Source organism: Clytia hemisphaerica, unplaced genomic scaffold (genome assembly GCF_902728285.1).
Source record: "Clytia hemisphaerica strain Z4C2 unplaced genomic scaffold, Clytia hemisphaerica genome assembly, whole genome shotgun sequence".
Lineage (NCBI taxonomy): Eukaryota > Metazoa > Cnidaria > Hydrozoa > Leptothecata > Clytiidae > Clytia > Clytia hemisphaerica.
Window position 1 is genome coordinate 538,152 of NW_027104378.1, and position 23,175 is coordinate 561,326.

Sequence of the window (23,175 nt, forward strand, 5' to 3'; positions counted from 1 at the left end):
AGAAAAAAGCGTGTAGATTTTAGGAAACCAAAGCTTCTTTCTTTATAAATACTTTACATAAATTACATTATAAATTTGTTGAGTTACTATATACAAAAAGAAGAATTAGAAATACCAAAAATCTATAATGAAAATTTTTTCGGTATAAAACTGAATCTCACCATTCAAAAAAACACCGCTCTTGATAGGTGCCATTGTTTATAAATTGTTTTGAATTCTTTATATTCATCGCGTCATTCTTTATACGTACAGTTTTCAATTTAAACAAAAAACTCGTGGCAAACGTCCATTTCGTGTGTTTCCGTATAAAAGATTAATCATGAACATCCAGAATTAGCCAGAACTGTTTATCACATTTCGTCTTTGATTTTCTGTCTCTGTTGATGATTTTTACCAATCAGTTCTTCATCAAGCTCGATAACATTCATTTGTTGTTTATGTTCAACAAGAGCAGCATTGGCTAAAGCTAAGTCATCATTCGTCAAATCAAGGTTCAACTTCTTTAAAATGTCTTTTTCATCATTATTCAAGAGCAGATTGTAAACATCCGAATCGTTTCGATCCGAATCGATAAAATCATGATCTTCAGGCATCGATAATAATGTCCTTGATCGAACTAAAGAATAAACAATAATGAGAAAATGAGTAAAGGATACAAGATACAAGATAATTGGAAAGCTCGAGTTTAAGCCTACCTTAATAAGTGTATCAATCTTGGCGCGTACAACTACAAATTTAATCCCCGCCAAAATTGACAAACTTTTAAGGCAGTTTGTGTTTACATTTCAAATGAAAAAAATCCTTCAACTATTGTCACCGAGATATTGGCATAAGGTCATCGACTTGATAAACTACGCCTTGAACAAACACGAATGAGTACACCTTGAATATCTTGAGATGGTGTCACAAAGCTCTCAGATTGTGCTCACGTGTTCACTTGACGGTATATATATTCAAGTAAAATCAATATAATATCTTGTGTACTTACAAGCATGTGATGGGGCTTCTGTTGAGACTGTGTTTTTCGATCCAGAGTTGAATTGAACAGGGTTGAATGGTAAGTAGAAAAGTGCGAAGGAGAGTAACAGAACCTGAAAAAAAGAGATGAAATTAATGCTAGTTTGAAAAACGTTTGGAATAAACTATACCAAATATAAATTTATTGCCATATAGGCTAAATGGTATCATGGTGGAAAATTAAGTCACAAGGTTCTTAAAATAATTTTAATATAAAATTGTATATGTATTATATTAAATTTAAAATTCCCATCAAAGTTTTAAAAATAAGTGAAATTACAAAGATTAAACTTACAGCAAGACAAGTTCCTTTCTGAGCTTTTCTATTTGAACTGACTGATGCTGCAACTACAGCTTGGAGTTGTTTCAATTGCAAAAGAAGAGATTTATTGTCTTCAGAAAGTTTATCCACCTTTTTCTTGAGGCCATGGTTGACGCCTGTGCAGTGTTTCACTCTGAAATAATGATATAAATAAAGGCCAGTTAAATAGAAAATTTAAAACTCAGTATGAAGTTCTTTTTTGAGAACCAGTCATTAAATTGTGAAGATTTTCTTAGTTATTTTTAGAATTTGAGGCTAAATTCACAGCCAAAAATAAACGAGCAATTTAAAAATTATTCTAATAAAAAGTTGGCATCGCCACAGCTTGTTTGTTACTTTGAATACAAAAGTTATAACAATAATATCATTTTTATAAATTCAAATACCTTTGTTCAAGATTTTCAATATATTCTTTACGTCTTCTACGGCTTTCCATTGCTGATTGCTAAAACAAAAGACGCAATTTTAATAAGACACAAACTTAGTTGATGTGATTTTGATATAAAATAATAGGTTTCGAATAGATATAATTCGAATAAAATTCAAGGTTTTATAAAGAACCAGCACCTTTTTTGTGAAAATTTTAATCCTAATACCTTATTCTTGATTTTACGCCGAACTCTTTTCAAGGATTTTTCTTCTTCTTTCGTCAGGGGAGCATCTTCAGGAATGATAATGTTTTCGAAATCCAACAATTTCTTTTCTTCATCAGTTAAAACAAGACCTGGTCCAAATCCCTATGATACAAAACAATGTGTTATCAATAAGGAAAATTTTTCGTTCACTGGGAATGAGTAAAAAAGCTAATTTTAAATGTCTGCTTTCTATTAGTTATTGTCCTTCTAAAAGTCGTGGAAATTGTTGTAAGGTACATATGAAATAAGTCATTTTTTGTGTACAAACTAATATTTTAAATCTCGTTCTAATGGGTGCTACTGTGTCCATCAAATAAGATAGACAATCCACCTTGAAATGAACATACCTTACTGACACCAGTCGTCTCCATAAAATCCTCCTCTTCTGTATAGTCGTGATCAAGAAAGGAAGATGTTTTGCCAGCTTCAACTCCTGGTTGACAGATTTTCAGGGTATTGGTTTCCACTTTTGTGTTGTTTGAGGTTTGTGTCAAAGTCTGAGGTTTGGTTGTGACTGAAAGTGTTGTCTTTGGAGCTGGGTTAGCTTTTTGGATGATCGCAAAAACATTGTTTCCAATTTTGATGTGAGTTTGAATGTTTGATGTGTTGTTTGAGCCGTTAACTAGTGATACTGGTTTCAAGATAAGAGGATTCGATATTGCCAATTTATTTTGTGTATTTTTCACAGTTATAACATTTTTGGTTTGAGTCTTAGCAGTTTGTGTAGATGTTGTTGTATTGTTGAGAAGCATAGCCATGGAAACCATAGGCTCGTTTTTGATCCTCAAGTAATCATCTTCTTCAACTGAATATGAAACACAATAATTGTGATTAACGACAATTGAGACCTAACTTAGCCTACAGGCAGATTTTCAAAAGCAATTCACTAGCCTTAGTTAATCAATTTCATATAATCTTTGGTAAAGAAAGAAAACACAAAATTGTCAAAATAGGATTGCGTATAATATTCGTATTTTTTGGGTACTTAGATGGAGGGGTATGTGCCGCTCTTAAGGGTACCTTTTTGGGACTTCCAAAGTCCCACCAAGGGTTAGAAAAATCAGAAAAGCGAATTTCAGTCTCACTAAGGGTTGGGAAAATAGGAAAATTTCAACTTTGTACCCCTAAAAAGATGATCAGGTCAGATTAGTTCCTAGTCAGATCTTGGTCAGATTAGTCCCCAATAAGGGTTCTCAAATTCACAAAATTTTCCTGCTTTCTAGTCCTGCTAAGGGTCTGAAAGTCTTAAGTCATGTGGTACATACCCATCAGCTTGCAACCCTAGTACCCCCTGGATTTTTCTTTGGACATACCTTCATCCTTTACTTCAGCAGCAGTCTTTTCCAGCATTGAAACATCATTTTGAATCACTGATGCATCTGTAATTAAATCCGTTGTTTCATGCTTCCAATCTAAAGGTTCATTGACGAAATTGCCACCTTCAGAATCGTCTGATAATTCAGCTGGTAGATCATCAAGGATTGAGCCCCACATATCAGAATTTCCAGAATCCCACTGAAAGGAGCCCTATAAAATGAAAAAAAAAACAGTAATCAAAATACAAAGAATACTACTGAAAGATGGTGATAAAAAAAAACACTAAAAATTGACAAAGATGATCAGGGATACCGTCACCTGCTCTAACTTGGGACTATCTGACAAAACATAGGACGGCAATTCAGCTAAAATTTAACCGAACTTCCAAAGTCATTCGATTTGATTTAATGAACGGCGTATTGAAAAATACACGATTTCTCTTTTGCACCAAGTAGGCTTTTAAATCGAAATATGAAAAAAATCTGTAGTGGAACACACGCAAGTGTCTGTGCACTCTAAGAGGAACGAAGAAGTATGATTGATAAACTTGTTGGAGTTATCAAAACAAATTTGTTGTCAAAGAGATTTAAGAGCAAGTGAAAATACAGGCCAGATATCAACCAGTCCCATGTCTCGACCAATTATTGTCCCAAGTTAGAGCAGTGTTGACGATTCACTTTTTTATGCCATTGTCCACAACCTCCTCCTAAAGAAACTGATGGCACACAGGAAAAAGTCATTAGTTCCCACGGGTGGGGAAGTCAAATTAAAAGGGTGGAAAGTACATGTTTCCCTCGCGTAGGACCCTGCAATGTTTTACTCTGGTGGGAAGTGCCAAATACCACTCAGCTTATCAAATCACACACCAAAATTTCAATTCCCCACCTAGCTATTACCAATTATTTGATAAATTGTTAAATGTATTCGATCATTCGTGAGCATTGGCTCGATAGCTCCCTTTCATGTACTTGCGCTACTTTGAGAATCCTGGCACTTTGTCAAAACAGCGGAACAACGATGTGGTACCAATTGAATGGCCGCACGGCAACTGACGATTCCACTGAGCCCTTGTGACGCAAGTCCATTGCGAACGAACGAGGCATTGGACTTGCATTCACTGAAGTATGATGGATATATCTTAATTTGAGCTGTAGTAATTAGTTATGCAAATTATTATTGCTGTAATTAGCCAGATTTTAGATTTGGCCTCAGGTTTGTTTTCTGATCCAATAATGAAACTACTCAAGTTCAAAGTTAGGGCCCAATGGCATTCGACTTTCAAATTTTCTTAACAACATTTGGCTGTTAAGGGTTAGACTCCCCACTCTCATCCACTTAGCAGCCAAGTTTTTTGAAGTTCAAAATGTCTTCGTGCAATCTTTTAACATCATGTTGATTTTGATGAGCGTTTGTTTTTTCAAAGCATCATTTTTCCAAAAAAATATTTAAATTCTGAGCAACTGCTAGAATGTGGGTGTTACGCCCTCAAAATAACACCCAACGTGAATAACAACCTGCATGTGCAAAGCGAATCGACAAAATTTCCTGCATTTGTACATATATGTTAAATTTCTTTAGCAAAAGAACGAGGACAGCCGAACTTGCTCTGGTTTGTACGTAGAATCCACTAGAATTGTAGAATTTAGAAGTATTCAAATTTTCTGAAAAGCATTAACCTTTAAACTAACCATTCAGTTTTAGCCAGACAGTGTCAATCAAACAAGTTTGATTTTTTTTTTTTGATTTCAATTTTATTGCAATTATTCGATTGGTTGTATTCTTTTAAACCGATCTCAATTCACAAATTTTGTGTAACAAATTTCTTTGGATAGCTTTTCCATGCTTTTTTCAACTTTTCTTTGAAGCCTTTTATGGAAACAGCAGCTACCACCTCAGACGGCAATTTATTCCACGTAGGGATGGTTCTGTAGTAGAACGACTTTGTTTTCTTTGGGATCGTAGCTTTATCGTAGAAGTGAAGATGCTTATAGACAGTCAGGCACATCTTGGCAAATGAACGGGGTCGTGAGCATTTGCATGGGGTATTCGTCACCCAGTGTAAATGAGATAGGACGTCTCAGGCTAAAAGCGTGAAAATGAAAAAAAATTAACTTCAAACTGAAAATGGGAAAAAAGGAAGAAAACTGGGAACTTTATTTTTTTGTTAAAAGTTTCTTCAATCTTCGAAGACAAAATTGACCCATGGAAAAAAGATTTCATCTATGCAGTTCTTCCAACCCGGTTCAATTGCGTGGGGTATTCAGCAGTCAGGACCTCATTTCATATTATCGATATTACGCGAACAGCAGTGTGTGCTATATTATTTTGGTTTCACTTTCGATTTCAATCAAAGGTCTTAGCAACAGGACGCGCGTATATAGCAACGGGGCTGGGTAGAAAAATCTAAACATAGAATTCAAAAAAAATACCGATCATCGTATAGAGCACTAAGAAATACCCCCTTTCTATGTTTAGTTTGTTCTACCTTGGATTATAACTGAAAATATCTTCAAATAACCTTTGTCCGCTATCAGCCCGCACGGTAATCTTTGCCCGTTCCAATTCTTAGATAATGAATAAGAGAGGTGCCCTTAGCTAAGCCGTGCTCGCGGGCGATAAATTTATGTTTACTTCTCTTGTATATTTTAGTGGTATTTATCCAATGAAAAAGATGTTGACAAAATATGCACAACGCTGACAAAATATGCACAGCATTGATTATGACATCATTAAATATGTCAATGTCGATTCAACGCCCGTTAAAGAAAATAAGTTGTAAATAGTTCTTTTTATCGTGAAATTTAGAAATACGAACAAAAAACGAATCAAATTTAATATTTGTTTCCTATCTAGATTATATTAGCGTTAGAATACGGTAAATTTTCACGAAAAATATTTCCCGATGATTTATTCAGATAAAGCTATAAGAGATTCATTACTTGTGGATTTTAAAACCTACATAAGCAAAAACGAAAGTTGTTGGGAAGGAAAGAGTAAACGCAAGACAGAAGGTTTGGTTGTGTTGATCAGGTATGTATTTATTCTATCTGAACTAATATTATAAAAGACCAAAGAGGCCCTGACTGTTCAGTGCTATTACATCACTTTTGTTTTCGACCCCTTGCATTTGCCACCAATCGCAAGTGAAAAATACCCCGTTCATTTGCCAGGATGTGCCTGACTGATAGACCTCTGCAACGGCCCTCGACATGGCCCAAGAATTCTCGGGCCAAAAATTTTATTGGAATTCGCGTAAAGCCTGAGTATGGCCCGAGCTGGCCCGACAATTCGGGCCACACGCGGGCCACACTCGGGCCAATTTTTGAAAACATGATTTAAACAGGCGTGTAATTTCAGGACTGATTTTTTTTTAACATTTTCTTTGAGAAAAACTTGGTTTCTCTTAATTATATTAAATATAAGAATGTTGTAAATTCATATAATTATTAAATGTCTTATTTGGTATGAAAACATAGTTATAAATATACTTAGGGTGGAAATATTTGCTAGTATAAAACTGGTCATTGTTTTAAACTGAAGCGTGTCCACGGGAAGCTCGTAAAGTTTTTTTGAGCCATATAAACAAAACAGACAAATCTTATTTTGTACTATTTTGTTTGACTGGACATGCTGAATCAATAGACCTTTTTTCAAAGAGGTCACCCTGTTGAATAATTATGTAGTCCAGCAGAAAAACAATGATAAAACCACGCATAATTATTACAATATGCATGATACAGTAATTATGCATGGCTCTATCATTGATTTTATGGCTGGACAACATAATTATTCAACAGGACGTCCTCTTTGAAAAAAGGTCTATTTAAGATTTAACATGGCCCGAACATGGCCCGAATGACTCGGGTCATGTTCGGGCCAAAAGAATTGATAGGGTCTCTCGCCCCAAACATGGCCCGAGAATTCTCGGGCCATGTCGAGGGTCGTCCTCTGCACCATATCACAAAAGTTCTACGAAACTCTAGTGTGTTGGTAATTGTAAGCTTCGTAGTCTATCCTCATAAGTGAGATTTTTGTAAAGTTTGACAAGCCTTGTCGCACTTCTCTGCACTCCTTCCAATAGGTTGACGTGTTTCCTTAGTTTCGGTGACGGACACCGTCATGGTTTTAGTTCCCTTTTTACTTTTTATCACTGCTGTGAGTGCAGTCAGGACCTCATTTCACTTTATCGATATTACGCAAACGGCAGTGTGCGCTAAATAATCTTGGTTTCGCTTTCGATTTCAAGCAAAGGTCTTAGCAACAGGGCGCGCGTACATAGCAACGGGGCTGGGTAGAAAAATCTAAACATAGAATTCAAAAAAAATAGCGATCATCGTATAAAGCACTAAAAAATACCCCCTTTCCATGTTTAGTTTGTTCTACCTTGGATTATAACTGAAAATATCTTCAAAAAAACCTTTGTCCGCTATCAGCCGCGCGGTAATCTTTGCCCGCTTCAATTCTTAGATAATGAATAAGAGAGGTGCGCTTAGCTAAGCCGTGCTCGCGGGCGATAAATTTATGTTTACTTATCTTGTATATTTTAGTGGTATTTATCCAATGAAAAGGATGTTGACAAAATATGCACGGCGCTGACAAAATATGCACGGCATTGATTATGACATCATTAAATATGTCAATGTCGATTCAACGCCCGTTAAAGAAAATAATTCGTAGATAGTTCTTTTTATCTTGAAATTTAGAAATACGAGCAAAAAAAGATCAAATTTAATATTTGTTTCCTATCTAGATTATATTAGCGTTAGAATAGCGGTAAATTTTCACGAAAAATATTTCGCGATGGCGGTACGCCCAATCGCGCCCACGGGAAAGTTCCAATTTTGAATTATCGGGAAATCGGGGAAACCGGTTCACCACGTGGATAAAAAACGTACGGAATGAAACCTGATAGAAGGTTTTCAACCAGATTTATTCAGATAAAGCTATAAGAGGTTCATTACTTGTGGATTTTAAAAGCTACATAAGCAAAAACGAAAGTTTTTGTGAAGGAAAGAGTAATCGCAAGACAGAAGGTTTGGTTGTGTTGATCAGGTAGGTTTTTATTCTATCCGAACTAATGTTAAAAAAGACCAAAGAGGTCCTGACTGTGTGAGTGTAGAGGGTCTTTTCAAAACTATGATACAGGAAATCAAGACATTGAGTATTTTTCAAAAAATCAAAACTTACTGGTGAATTTGAGTTACTGTCAATCATTTCAGGAGAATTCGCAGATGAAAAACTGTCAGGACTTCCATGACCTGAATCAAGGGATGAAAGAGAAGCAGTGCTTGGAGAAACACTGTTATTGTATGGGATATCTGAAAACAAATCATCCAAGAAATCCATGGTCTCCATTTCAGCCATTATATAGAGAAATTATCTTATCAAAGCATGTACAACTGACCAAATAATAAATTTGTGAGGATAAAAATGAAGAAGTTTTGTTGTTTGTTTTGATATAAAAATTCCTTCCATTTATAATGGCGGAATGTTTTGAATGATGAAATCTTTTAGTTTCACGGGATTCCGAAACTTGCAATGGTTTGATAGAGATAAAGTTTAGTATGTTTGCCCAGCGATAGAAAAAGATTACGTAATGCCAAAGCAAAGTGACTGACGTGGCGTAAATTGCGCTCCAATAAAAAAGCGCCGAGACAACAAAAATAGATGAGAGAAAAAACCCTGCTATCACCTTGACAACATGATACTATAATGAGACTATAATAAATCATGAAGATAGAATTTCTTGAGAAGTGCTAAGAATAAGAAGCATTCGATTCACTTCCTCAAGACAGAGAGAGCTCGAAATAAAGAAACTGAGCAAACATAAAAAGCAGGGAGAGGGGCAACTAAAGAAGGATCAACTGTCCTCGAGTTACTTAGGGCAAGTCTCAGAAACCTAACAGTTTACCCTAAGTTTTCGCTACCAATAGCAGCCAGATTCAGAGATCCACTTAGGGCTCTAAAGTACCTCTATACCTTAAGGTTTTAGGACCCGGTTGTTACGTAATTAAATATTAACCTAATATTAATTATTAAAGAAATTGTAATCATGACGTCACCATTTGATCGAATTTAGTGACGTCATGAATCGTATAGTCGCTATAATATTAAAAATACATGTCCAATCTTTCCCAAATTTGAACCAAAGATGCATCTAACTGAAATGTAACTTTTAAAAAAAAAATTTTTTGAAAAATTTGATGACGTCAGCAAATAATTGCATTTTTCGATTTTTTGCATTTTTTGCTGACGTCATCAAAATTTTCAAAATATTTTTCATTGAAAAGTTCGGCACCATTAAGATGCATCTTTGGTCCAAATTTTAGAAAGATTCGACATGTACTTTTAGAGTTAGAGCTAATTTACGATTTATGACGTCATAATTTGATGACGTCATAATTCACACTTTCTTTAATAATTAATTTTTAGGTTAATATTTAATTACGTAACAACCGGGTCATGAAACCTTCAGGTATAGGTCATCTAAAAATCCATAAATGAATCCCTGAGAATGGGTGCTATTGGTCGCGGATTCGGGATTTGTGATTTTTAAAAATCTAGACACGCCCTAAACTCACCCGAGCAAATGGTGGAGAAGAGCAACCACAAGCATTAATATGCATTACTTCTCAATACTTCGTGGGATACACGCTTTTTTTTTTATAAAATAACACTTTATAAGAATGTCCATGATGAAAATGGCCAAAAATTAAGAATATGCTAAGAATATCACCATCATGGAATTTTGAGACGTATGTACTAAATGTTAAATCTAGTCTGAATTAGGATCCTAACCTAAGAATGCTGTAAGAATATTTTAGGATGATTTTCCCAAAAAAGTTAAGAATATCCATGATGAAATAGATTTACACCATTTTTATAAAAAAAAAGCGTGTATGTGTTTTTGCATTAACGGGCCATTTACGTATTCGAAAAATGCATCAGAATGTCAGTGCAGGGTCGTTTTAATATTAGGGGATAATTATCGTGTATAAAAGTCCCGTCAATCAAATATATTAGCTACCTTATCAAAATATTCGTCACTTGGCCAAAATTTCGTCGCTTTTCCCCGACGAAGTTTTCCCCGATAAGGTATCAATCAAATTAACTAACCCAGTCGCGTTTGCTTTTATTTTAGGCAAAAACCTTAATGGGACTATTTGACTTTATAATTTTTGTAACCCTTACAGGAACTTTCAGGTTCCAAAGACACCCTTAAGGGTTTAAGGGCATACCAGTACCCTTCACTTACCAAGTACGACCCTCGGGTAAAAAGACGTTACTCTATTTAGTTTACTTTGTAAAAAAACGTTTTGATAAAGTGCTATTTTGTGCTATATTTCTCTTTTGAGGTCATAAATATTTACATTTTAAAAACAACGAAAGACATACAAAATTTACATAAGTGACACAAAAAAATTACAAAGACACAAAAACAACAAAAGTTTAGAAAATCTAAAATGACCAAAGTAAGTGAATAACCTAAAATGTCGTGAAATAAAAGGACTTGTCCAAAGGCTGAAATTCCCGCTGAAGTTTAAATAAAATTGGACTGGGGAGAGGGCAATAGCATTCACAAACCTAGCCAGTACCTTCCCACAAACCAAATTTTTTCTTTGTTTTACATCGCGATAAAAAAGCGGTTTTCGTCTGACAGGCTATCACAAACCGGACGAGGAAGGAAAATGGCGAGGTTACTAGAAAAGGGCGGGCGATTCAAGATAGGGGCAATATGAAGAGGTTATCTCTCTAAAAAATATATACCGTATTCAAAACTAAAGATTTATAAACATCATTTGAACCTAAAATTTCAATAAAACGATCTAAACTAAAATATTTAACCATAAAAATATCAACCCACCCTGGTTACTACACTATCCCTGTCTGACGTTTCCAAAACAATAAAGGAAATTGACTGGCAAAGCATCTGTTTTGATTAATTCATCACAAAAAGCGACGACTCTAAGAATGCCTCCCATCAGGAAACTGCTCCAAATAAGTCGCTACAGAGGAGTTTCGATACAATATTTGAAAATGTTTCAACTATAGTAATAAGTTTCAGTTCAGTGATATTCATGAAACAAAAAGTTCGCACTTTCACTATATCTGATATTCTTCTGATCGTGGAATTGCACTTCTACACCGTGCAGTATTCTCTTCACAAGACTAAGAAACAATGTAGGGTTGAGCTTCAGCCCGACGCTGCTCTTGACGTAAATTGATTCCAAGGAGCGTGGCGATATCTCTCAAAGCATGGGAACGCCGTTCTTCAGGAGTCTGTGTACGAACACCGAAAGCTTTTTCCATCAGTTCACGCTTTTGTTGTTGGAGGACTAGCATTCGATCCTCGACCGTATCTTCAACGACGTACTGAAAAAAGAGGAATTTACTTATAGAGAAAAGAGCCATAGGAAGACACGACTTGGTAACGTAGAGGATATATTGTGAAACTAACAAAATATTGCCATAGAAATTCCAGAAAACTTTGACCTTTTAGGGAGCGGAGAAAAACACTTTGACTATGAATTTAATAACATTTTTTCAACTTTCTTAAAAAAACAAATTAAGCTAAGGAAGTTGAAAAATGAATAGGCTACTTTAACGATGGTGACGTCTTCTTTTTGACCAAGACGATGAGCGCGATCAAAACATTGCTCTTCTACAGCTGGATTCCATGCCTGAAAAAAAGAAGAAACTTAGATAATCAAAACAGTATCTGGCCAACTCCTACCCTTTGGTTCCACAGCACTTTTAAACAGAAGAAAGAACAATTTTCTCGACTTTCCGTGCAGAGCCAGCACAAACTTTGAGAAATTCTTGTTAATTCTGCCTTGTCAGCAAAGAGACGCGCAATTTTTTCTATATCATGAAAAAGAATATTTTTAATGTAAGACTGACACAGTGATACTCTATAAGATAGGCAACTTAGGAATGACAAACAGGATCTTCCATCACTTGCCTTAAAGTCATTCAGAACATTTGTTAAAATCTCAATATTTGTAAGATTATGATTTCGATCTTAAACACGGAACCAATAGTGAATGGATGAAATAGAAAATATCAGGAAAATTATCATACATGAAAAATGAGCCGTTCCATTTAATATCCATACAGGGAGGAGGGGTGAATGAACCAATTCTTGAAAATGTTTTCGCTACCCCTGAAATGGCAAAATTTGCAACAAAAAAAAAACCCTGGGAGAAATTCTTCTTCATTCCTTAAAGCGAGGGTGGACGAACTAAAATCAGTGTCGTACCTCACAACTTTTACCCCTTGGAAGAAAGAAAAAACTTTGCTTGGACTCTTTGGAAAATCTTCTTGGATTACTCTTTTAAAATTTTCGTCGATCCCTTGTATTGATGGTGGATGGTGGATATAAAATGGAATGGTCCAACATGAGAAATCTTTTATACATACAGGGTCGAGCAGAAAAACACGACTTGCAGCACAGAGATTCAAACCAACACCTCCTGCAGTCAGTGACAGTAGCATGATGGTTGGTGTGTAATCACCGCGTGTGTTGAACTCCTCTATCACGCGTGCACGAGAAGCTAAAAGACAAAAGTAGCTAAGTCGTACTAAGGTGAAAAATTTATTCCAGCCATTCATAAAAACTTATTCAAATTCCCCTTAAAGAATTAGATCATCGGCTGTACCATCCTTATCATTCTAAGGGCTTTAGATGCGCAAGCTGAACCGGCGTTTGCGACGACGGGTACCGTCTAAGTAACAATAAAACGAGCGACTGCGTTACAAACCAGGGATTTTGCTTCCAATCTCCAGTCCAGGTCATAGATGGCCGACCAAGATGGCTGTGGACCCCGTGAAGAAATTCGAAAGACTGTCCAAAGGCCCTAGGTTACTGAGCTAACAACGTACAAATTTTCGATTGATATTCTTCTTAAAACAAAAATATCGCGGTATTAAACCCTACTAAGGAACTAAGTGTGTGCTTAATCAAAGCTATAGTTTTTCGAGAAAAAAAATACACAGTAGGTATTCATGCCTTTTGTTTTAGCATGACATAGTAGTCTTACCTTGATTCATAGTACCGTCAAGTCGGACAAAATGGAAGCCGTCACGTCTTAACGGGCGCTGAAGGACGTCTAAGAAGGACGTGAATTGAGAGACGACAAGACTTTTGATGGATGAGTCGCTCTCACGCAGAGCAGTCAATGCAGTCATTACAGCGTCAACCTGAAGGAAAGAGAAAGGAGGAATTTATATTATTTGGATGTCAGATGTACGGTGACGAAAACGTTTTATGCCAAATGGGTTTCGTCTCTTTTCCTACCTAAACATACAGTTGACGCTCTCTAATTCGATCTTTAAGGGGAATTGGATTTTCATCGAATAATAAAGCATTGTTTATGAGAAATTCTTGATGACTAGGACGTTAAATTTTATCGAATAAGGGATCCTATCGAGTAGTAGAATGTCGAATAAGAGAGCGTCAACTGTAGTTTCAACATTGTTCTTTCTTCTTTCTTGTCCCCGCTATATATAAAGTGATTTGGCAAAATGGTTCCCGTCAAGCCGACGTATTGAAACTCCAAGCTGACTTGGCTCAGAAATATACGAGGATTTTCAGGCACTTTTGCAAACCACCTCTCCGATTTCGAGTATTAAATATAGTACAGTTTTACTTAAACACTTCGGGCCATTTTGACAAAGGAAAACCTATTTTGGTCTTTTAGGAAATAATCCTCACGAAAATGCTGATTATTCATAACATATAAATTCATTTTGTACTCAAATTGATACTTTGGCACTTTAAAACGACGGTACTAAATTTTGAATTGAAAAAAAATAAGTTTTAGAAAAAAGATTTGACTGAGAGCGAAAAGAGTTTGACTTAGAGAAATCTTATATGCTTAGGAGTAACAGAGTAAAGGAGTAAAAAAAGTTATGAAAATATTGTTGAAAAAAATATTTTATAAATTTTAGGTAATATTTTCAAAAAGAAAAAAAAAAAAATGGAAATGTTCCTTTGTCAAAAAGAACAATACGAAAAACTTGACTTGAGGTTTATTTTCGTGGTAAAATGAAAATAATTTTTTTAAAGACGACGACTTTTCAGGGAAAAAGACAAACTTTAAAAGGGTTCTATTCCTTTTCAATTTGCTCGTGATGGATATATTATGTTTAGACAAAAGTTCAACCTCAAGAACGTGGGACAGACAGAATTTAATACGATTGTGAATGTTATATGGAGAATTTAAGAGGGAGAAAGCCAATTCCAAAACGTGAAGGAAAAATGTCTCGTGTGTAGTCTGAAGATGTATTTTGGAACAATAAAAAGACTAATTCTCGGAGAACAGTCATATTGTTGAGAAGTTTCAATAGCAAAATATTCATAGGGAAGATATCTCGACATCGTTTTCAGAGAAAATGTGTTGGATTCTTTAAGAGCATCATTTTCCAATACTGAATACAAGATGTCTTTGATTGTGGCAGTAACGGATTTAGATGGTTCAAAATTTATGGAGATAATAACAGAAAATGAAGACTCTTCGTTGAAATTTTAAATTCCCGGAATTGTTGAGAAGTTTTCATAATAGAATACACACTTCTCGAGATAAATCAACAGCATTGCGGGCCTCGTTTTCAAATGAAATATTTATTCCAAATGACATTACACATATAAAGACCATTTTCAATTTTGATACAAAACCGCATCAATTATGTCTGACGACGTTGAAGTATCGCAGCAACATGTCTTTGAGAACGAGGTTCGCAATTATTTTATGCATTTCGAGAAGAGTGTATTTTCCTAGGAAGTGCCTTCCACCTCCCTTCGCTTCAAAGAATTTCTGAGACGAGGAAAACTTTTTCTAATACTATTTGAAGGTATAGAGGTTTTTTTGTGTTTGGTTAAGTGACGTAGTTTCCGCCATTATGGAAGCAAACGTTCGAATTTGTAGAGGCAATTCCTCACACAAATGGAACGTATGCTTTCAATAATGGCGCAAGTTATGTAACTTGAAAAAACATGAAAAACCACTTTATATCTTTGATGGTGTCGCTATTGACCATTGTATACTCTCTAACTCGAATCCGTACAGAGTACAGTTCCAGACCACTCGGATTAACTTTACGCAGATTAGATTTCTCGAATTATCCTAAAATCATCTGAAAAGTATCCGTTAAAAGTTGCTTTTGAAAAATCGACGTAAACTTAATTTCGCGAAAAAGTCTATATATTTATAAAAAATCAGCATAGCTCGTTTTTTTAGTGGATAGCAAGCATCGCCTAAACATCGGCTTTGGTAAATTGAGAACCGTTTATTGGTTTTCCCAAGAATAAATTAACATTAATCGAAGGGTTTCAAGCCATGGAATCGAACCCAGTCCACTTGACAGGTAAATAATCAAGGTCCTCTCAGATATTCACTTTTGAGTGAGAAATTTTTCGTCGATTTTTGGACTGAAAATTTAAAGGTCTAATTCGAAAAGAGGGACTTTATCGAACATATTGAAGTACTGATCACTGCGCAGCAGTCCTGTTGAATATTATTAAGGACATAATTTTTAATTTCCAAACAGAAGTTCTATTAGTTTCTTCACAACATGTGTAATAAAAACATATATAGGCTACCTCATGTATCTCCTTTGCTCTGAGCGCGAAACTTCTTGTTGAGGCCTAAAAGCCTAGAGCTGTTTATTGTGTAAATTAATATCAACAAAGTTTTTGTGTAGGGAGTGAGGGTGAGGAGCTATTATGAATCAATTGTACACCATACTGAGCTTAATCTTTTAACTTTAATTTCGTATTCTTCACAATCAATGAAACAGAAAAAAAATCGAAACGCTATAGCGAACGAAGCGTGCTGATTTTTTAAAATATTTATTTTTTCCTCCTTGGCTTTTTCTTCACTTTCATGTTTCCCGTTTCTTTGCTATTAACTAATCAGGATAAATTGGTAGGAGTCAACCGTGGGTTCGACTGACAACTCCTGTACACATATGTGTAATTTACCGTTTTTAAACCATAAGGCGTTAAACTTAGTATTCAAAGAAGAGGAATCGAAACTTTGGGGTGGTCAAACTACCCGGACAGACGGGGCTGCGGACGGCGAAATTTGTCTTTTTTAACGAAATTTGGCGTTCTTTTTATATATCTTTAGCAAATACAGGAATCGTGATGTTTTAAGCCCTTGAAATTCAGATAATAAGTAAGCGATAGATCATTTTGTGACAATCAAATATTATCATCATCATCGATAGCGTGTCTAGTTGGGTTTTACTGTTTCAGAGCGAATTCTAGTAGCAGATTTCTGTCCCTACTATAGAGTGAGTTTGTTTGGGACAAGCTGGAGTTTTTACAAGCTCTTATTTGATATGGTTGGTCGTTAAGATGTAATAAAACAGTTTTGTTACTTTTTCTAAAGAACGCGTCATCTCTATCACTTTAAATGACCAATTAGTGAAGTATCTTGTAAAAACTCGTGCTCATCCCGTTTGTTTATTTTAGATGAAACAACGTTGTATGCCATACGGGATTCTTGGTCAACAGAGCTCATTCTGAGAGTGTTTTAAAGGTTTTGATTTTAAATAAGAGTGATATCATTTGCTTATTCATCAATTTTGATTTACAAGCTTTTTGATATTGGGTTGACACGGATGTGGAGCAAGATTGGTCAGAAAGAGGAAACGAAAAACATCTTTTTGCTTATATCAGCATAATATAACAATAAGAAGACACTGTCCTAATATGAAATATGAATCTGTTATGAAACAGGAACACTTATATGTAAAATTAATATCTTTAAGGGAGAGCGTTTTAAGGGTGAGTTTTCTATGAGTGGCACCTAAAAGGGATATTGAAAAATTAATTAGCTATTAGCTACTGAGTACATTCAGTCAAAATGATCATCACCCTTGTAAAACCGTACCCATTCTCCTTTCATTTAAGATATTGAACAAATTTTGAAATCAGAAAAAAATGCATTAATTGTGTTAGCAAAATGTTTGATTAATAACTTCGAAAAGTTAAGAACTGTTTTGTTGAAAGGGAATTACGGAAAATTAATAAATTATAATTCTTTTTTTAAGAAGAAAGGATAAAAATGAGGAAATTTCGAGCCAGTGTGAATGAATTTATCGATTTGAAGGCTATAGTCGTATTTCTGGAGGTTAGAGAAAACACAAGATTTATAAAGCCATTTGAAATGATATTAATTTGTGGATAGACATTGAACTACGTTCTTCAAAGTTTTTTCAATTTTTTTAATTTTCAAAGAATCATTTAAGGAGGTGCAGACATCAATGAGATAAGAGGGTGGAGCGAATTTAGTTATGTTTGAAATGGTATTATAACGAGTTTCCTTCTTAAACTATTTTTAAAAAGCCTTAAATTTGGCTGTCCAGGATAGCAGACAGCTTTGTTTTCTTGATAATTTGAGTAGATGTTAAACTACGAGTTTTTTGCCTGTACCTTTTTCATCATCATCGATACTGCATGGCTCTGATGTGTCGCGAGCACAGTGTACAATGTCTGGTAAGCGCTGTGATTTCCCTATCTAGGGGTAGGAAACTATCCCGGGATAGGGCCCGGTCCGATGATATCGGAGGGTCGGCTTCTCCACTTCTCTCTCTCCCTTTACTAGATTAGAGCGAATACTTCAATGTGATTTGAAGAATTTGGAAAAGCCAGTAATCACGGATAGCTGACAAATCAAAAACTACCAACTACTCTAAACACGAAATCTTTGAAATCAAATAATTCTACTTCTCTCAAAGGTTAAATAAACAAACAAAAACCACTATAAAACAAAGAAGTTTTTGACAGAAGTTTTTGACACCTTCAAAAACATCAAATGCAGAACTAGTGGTGAAAACATGGTAAAATGGCTGGACATCGTGTTACTTACACTTGGTATAATCAACTCTATACTCCACGGACTTGGCTTATACCTGTTAAGGTGTATGAGCCGCAAAGACCATTTAAAGATCCATTACATATACTTGGCTAGCCTGAGTTCCAGTGAACTGATCATGAATTTTCTAGACGTCATCAAAATAGCCATACGCCATCAACCTCATGGAGGAAGAACCGATATTATTGATCAATTCGTTAACTATCTCACTATCATCCAGTTCACCGGATTCGCTATTATTTTCCATTTCTCCATGATTTTCATCACGCTCGATAAACTATGCGAGATTCTGTTGAATATTAAATACCCTGTTTATTGGAACGAACACAAAGCTGGGAAACTGGTAATTGTTTTATGGACCTTAAGTGGATTGACAACAATTACCGTAGCCTTACTTCACAAATACGTAGAATTCGATTGGGGTAATTACTTCTTCACGTATTTCTACCCAAGTATTGAATTTTGTTTTATCGCACTAGCCTTAGCGACTTATACCTTCATTTTCAAGAAATTTAATAACGCTCTGAGGCTACCCATTTTCCACTTATCCTCGATTCGTCACTCCTTAAACAAAGCTAATGAGACGTCAATAAACGAGAAAAACCGACTGAACGCCAGCAAGAGACGGCGATCAAAGACGCGCCGTAAAAACAGCGGAATCGTACAGAATTTCCGGAAATCAAGATTTTTTATACCGGTCTTGTTGATTTTATCGTTTCTTATTTTCATCGTGGCGGCGGATATGATACAACTTTTTGTCGTTGTCATGGGCAACAATGATTCACAATGGCTAGGAGTGGCGTTGGCTATATCGTACGCCCTAGCCAATTTATTTGACGCCCTGATTTACATTTTCCTTGAGAAAGAACTGGTGAACTTACTATTGGATCAGATCTACAAACTCTTTGGTAAAACGCGAATGAAACATAGATTGAAGTATAAATACAGTTGTAGTGCTTAGACATAAATCTATTGGAATTTTTAAATGGATATAATTCAAAAGTTTATCAAACATATTCAAAAATATTTCTGTCGTGTTCCCTCTGTTTTGTTTTTTAAGGATATCTCAATTTTATATCAGGTCGAGGCAATGACCTAATTACTGTGTCACCAAGCGAGAGGTTCGGGTTCGATTACAGGAAAATCGGCTCTCTACTCAATTTCGGCGTCTTCAGCATCCAGTAGTTTGTATTGGCAAGTGAAGTAAGGGTTGCTGAAAAGAAAGATCCTACCCTCCCAGTAGCGTAGCCAAGAGAGGCGCAAAATTTGTGTAGGAGAGCAGATTTTTATGACACTGTAATTATCTATTCATGGTATTAAAAGATGATTATAATGGCATAAAAATCTGCTATCCTACACAAATTTTGCGCCCCTTTTGGCTATACGCTACTGCCTCCCCCATCATTATGTTTGCCTGAGATTGAATGTCCTCCATTCTGCGAATCCTATTTTGCACCGGGATTTAGATAAGAAACAATCATTCAAATCTTTTTAAACAAGTGATACTTTTATGGACCTACCTGGTTATGCATTTAACACGTATATAATTGATATCTACATAAGCGTGACCATTAAACAATCATTCAGAACACAAATAGTGACGATCTATTAAAATTAGTAAAGTCAGAAAAAAACAATGATCCAATATTTCACATAGTCTAAAAAACCCTTTTTTTAGCCGTTTTTTAGCTGAAATTTGCCCCCAAATTTGTTTTTTCGAAAATCGGGCTCCGTCACATTCGAGGGTTTATAGTTATGCATCTTTCTTCAAAAAATCATAAAGAATGAAAGAGCCAATCTCGAGAAAAGCTAATACCTAAGTAATTGATAATGTGCTTATAAAAGAATATCGAATTTGGCCAGTTTTCCTATAAAAACACGCCAGCAACCAAAATTTCATGTCTAAACACACACATTTTTTAAAAGTAAGCCCTCCTGAGCAAAAAAAAACATCTATCTCATAAAAAAATTGAGTAATTTGACTAAGAACATTGATGTATGCTTATTAATAGTGATTCTTATAGATAAACATGCGTTTTTTGAGCCAACAAATTTTTTTTGCAAAAATCTGCTTTAAGCCATCTGTTACCTACGATGGTACCCTACTTTCATGCAAAAAATCAGAAAAAATTAATGACCTAATTTTTCACAAAGTCCAAAAAACCCGTTTTTTAGCCGTTTTTTGGCCCAAATTTGCCCAAAAATTTTTTTGTTGAAAATCGGGCTCCGTCACATTCGAAGGTTTATAGTTATGCATCTTTGTGCAAAAAATCAGAAAAAACTAATGAGCCAATCATGAGGAAAGCTAATAACGAACGAACGAACGAACGAACGAACGAACGAACGAACGAACGAACGAACGAACGAACGAACGAACGAACGAACAAAGGTTAATTTATAGGACCTCCACCGGGGTAGGTCCAATAATATAGAATTATCTTTAACTAACGATACATTCATTTCAAGAAAAATTTGATGTTTCATAGTTTTAGCATTCTGAGAAACAGCAAAGTCCGAATATAAACATATTCTGATTTTTTAGTAAAAATTCAAGAAAGAATAATGATGTGATCGAAACATCGAAATATTCTGTTTACCACAACATCTTGTTTTCTTTCTTGAATTTTTACTAAAAAAAAAAAAAAAAATCAGAAAGATGTTAATATTCGGACTTTGCTGTTTCTTATATTTCATTAAATTGTCTGGTTTTGCTGGTTTTTAGCATTCTGGTTAATATATAAAAAGATCTAGAGCAGAACTAATGATATATTAAAGGTTTTGTTTTTAAATAAAAGTGATATCGTTTGCTTACTCATCAATTTTGATTCACAAGCTTTTTCACACGAATGTGTGTATTTTTTCGAACATTTTTTTGCCTATATCAGTATAATATAACAATAGGCAGATACTGTCCTGATATTAAATACGTGTCTGATATGGAACGGGAACACTTATGTAAAAATAAAACCCTTTAATTTCAATTTTACTGCTCTGTGGATTCTCTTTTGATGACTCAAACGTATGTGTTGATAAGATTTACAAAAAACAATGAATTCAATATAGTTTTGTTAATGATTACAATTATACTGGAGCCCCCCCCCTCAGTCACATTTCAAATCGCGAAATCACGCAAAAAAAATTTCCAAATCATTTTATCACAAACTAAATTTTCTTTCTATCACGATCACGTTGGTTCCTCCGGTCACACAATCACGCAAAATCTTAAATTACGAAATCACGAACTTAAAAAACGCCAATCATGCCATCACGAAAACCGATGGGGGGGTCTCATACTGAAAGTATATAAAAGGATGGATCTGTTCAATATTATTTTCAAACAAAAAAAACAGAAAATAATCAGTCCAGAAAGAATTAAAGTTCGGTAAATTACGCATTGTTAGCATCCTTATAACATCTCTTTCCTTGTTTGGATTCCAAAGCCTTATTACATGCATCAGGTGTCGGTCCTTTGTAATTACCACAGATGAACAGAACCAAATCATCTTGAACGGCATTCTGGATTTTCTCCGTGTGTTTTCCGTCCACCACAATCCAAGGGACGTATTGATGTGGTGGTTTCAAGGCGTCAGTTTTCACAGCGATCTGATGTTCCAAGAAATTACCTTCACTGCCCTCATAACATTTAGAGATGGGTCCCCACTCAATTTTCAAGGACGCGGCACATGATTTAGCCTTGGCGACAGAGGGTTTTGTTTCCAGGCAGTGAATGAAAGGCATAAATTGATTGGGATGGCTTAACAAGTGCAACGCGCATGTCTCGACTAGGTTTAATTGACATTCGAGTGTCCCGTGCTGGCATTCAAATTTCCATTCATCACCGCGTTTCGATTCGCCCGCATTCCCATACGGAAACAACCCAATCTCGAACATACCGTACGAGTACAATTTCTGATAGGCTGGGTACAATTGGGTGGTGATAAACTCACGGCAGCCGGGGCACAAGGATTCGTAGTACAAGTCAATTTGGATTGGTTTGACAGCTTCTTTGGTTTGAGTGATGAAGTTATTCGCTTTACAGTATTCCAGAACTCCACATTCTACAGCGTTAGCCTCGTTCTGGCACCAATAGCTATCACCTAGACGACAAGGGTCAGTGTCCACTACGACATTTGAAACCACGTTGCCAATAACGGCACATAGCAAGAGATTGAGAGTTAACATTTTGGACTTCCAATAATTCACTGCTGGAATTATCAAAAATTATACGCAAAACTTTGCTGTCTTCTATTCACAGAAATGCTTTAATACAAAGTTCTTCAACTGGAGTCAACTGGCTTTTATATAGCTTTTAAGTACAATAACAGAGGTCGAAAAGACAACACGTATCAACTACACAGGATGACACTTGATACTTCTTGTGCGAAACACAAGGACGAAATAAAGATCAGAAAAAACCCGCCTAGCATCCTTTCCAAAATAAGTCCTTCTATTTATCTTAAAAACATCACATGACATAAAATATCATTTTGTTGTGATTTATTAGCCCAAAAGACTTGTGACTCTTGATGGAAAAAGATTTACTCGTTCCTACATGATTTGCACTTATGATTTAAAGATTGGCCTAATAAAAAGTGTTGAACTTGCGAAGAAAATAAAAATGCCGAGTCAATTTGAGGCTAGTGACAAGAGAGCAAAGGGAATTTTCCTTGGTATACTCTCTTTTTTCATAAGAACTAGTAAATTTGTTGAGGTTTGGTTGTTTTTTCTCTCCAGTAATTAGACTCTAAGACTTGTCTTTTTTGTTCTTATCTGCATGGCGAAACTCTTATTTTTGCCTTTGTTCTATTAAAAAAAATTTCAAACATTTGACGCTTGACGTTTCTAAGTGTCGTTGTTCCTATAAAATATTCTTACGGTATATTCTTAGATTATTATCCAAATTCAATCGAATTTAACATGTGATACATACCTGAAGCAATAAAACGGCATTTTTGTGAAAGTATTGATTGAGCTTTACCGAGGATAATTACAGTTAAAAATG

The 23,175-nt window shown here is 35.4% G+C and overlaps 3 protein-coding genes across 3 annotated transcripts in view; all 3 read right to left on the bottom strand.

Moving 5' to 3' along the window:
• Positions 1 to 17: 17 nt before the first annotated feature.
• LOC136819037 (cyclic AMP response element-binding protein A-like) lies at positions 18 to 8,765 on the bottom strand. Its single transcript, XM_067075201.1, has 8 exons — positions 8,479 to 8,765; positions 3,288 to 3,501; positions 2,322 to 2,779; positions 1,936 to 2,076; positions 1,726 to 1,784; positions 1,313 to 1,472; positions 989 to 1,091; positions 18 to 616 (listed from the first exon to the last, which is right to left on the bottom strand). Exons 1-8 carry the CDS (start codon positions 8,653 to 8,655, stop codon positions 351 to 353), a joined length of 1,578 nt encoding a protein of 525 aa, XP_066931302.1. The 5' UTR covers positions 8,656 to 8,765; the 3' UTR covers positions 18 to 350.
• A 1,819-nt stretch (positions 8,766 to 10,584) lies between these two features.
• The window catches only part of LOC136819027 (helicase-like transcription factor), a 41,759-nt gene continuing 29,168 nt past the window's right edge, over positions 10,585 to 23,175 (bottom strand). The window contains exons 19-23 of the mRNA XM_067075184.1: positions 13,332 to 13,491; positions 12,712 to 12,845; positions 11,892 to 11,972; positions 10,964 to 11,664; positions 10,585 to 10,875 (exon numbers count right to left, since the gene is read on the bottom strand). Coding sequence (XP_066931285.1) covers positions 11,461 to 11,664; positions 11,892 to 11,972; positions 12,712 to 12,845; positions 13,332 to 13,491 — 579 coding nt within the window. The 3' untranslated portion in view covers positions 10,585 to 10,875; positions 10,964 to 11,460. The remainder of the gene's footprint in view (positions 10,876 to 10,963; positions 11,665 to 11,891; positions 11,973 to 12,711; positions 12,846 to 13,331; positions 13,492 to 23,175) is intronic.
• Positions 21,478 to 22,567, bottom strand: LOC136819046 (gamma-interferon-inducible lysosomal thiol reductase-like). The gene has a single exon (XM_067075211.1). It carries the CDS (start codon positions 22,353 to 22,355, stop codon positions 21,561 to 21,563), a length of 795 nt encoding a protein of 264 aa, XP_066931312.1. The 5' UTR covers positions 22,356 to 22,567; the 3' UTR covers positions 21,478 to 21,560.

Excerpts from the sequence above, each read along its gene's own strand:
- LOC136819037 (XM_067075201.1), bottom strand. The coding sequence starts at position 8,655 with ATGGCTGAAATGGAGACCATGGATTTCTTGGATGATTTGTTTTCAGAT. Across the intron at positions 3,502-8,478 it reads ACAGTAACTCAAATTCACCA|GGCTCCTTTCAGTGGGATTC; the intron begins GTAAGTTTTGAT and ends TTCATTTTATAG. Across the intron at positions 1,473-1,725 it reads ATTGAAAATCTTGAACAAAG|AGTGAAACACTGCACAGGCG; the intron begins GTATTTGAATTT and ends TCATTATTTCAG.
- LOC136819046 (XM_067075211.1), bottom strand. The coding sequence starts at position 22,355 with ATGTTAACTCTCAATCTCTTGCTATGTGCCGTTATTGGCAACGTGGTT.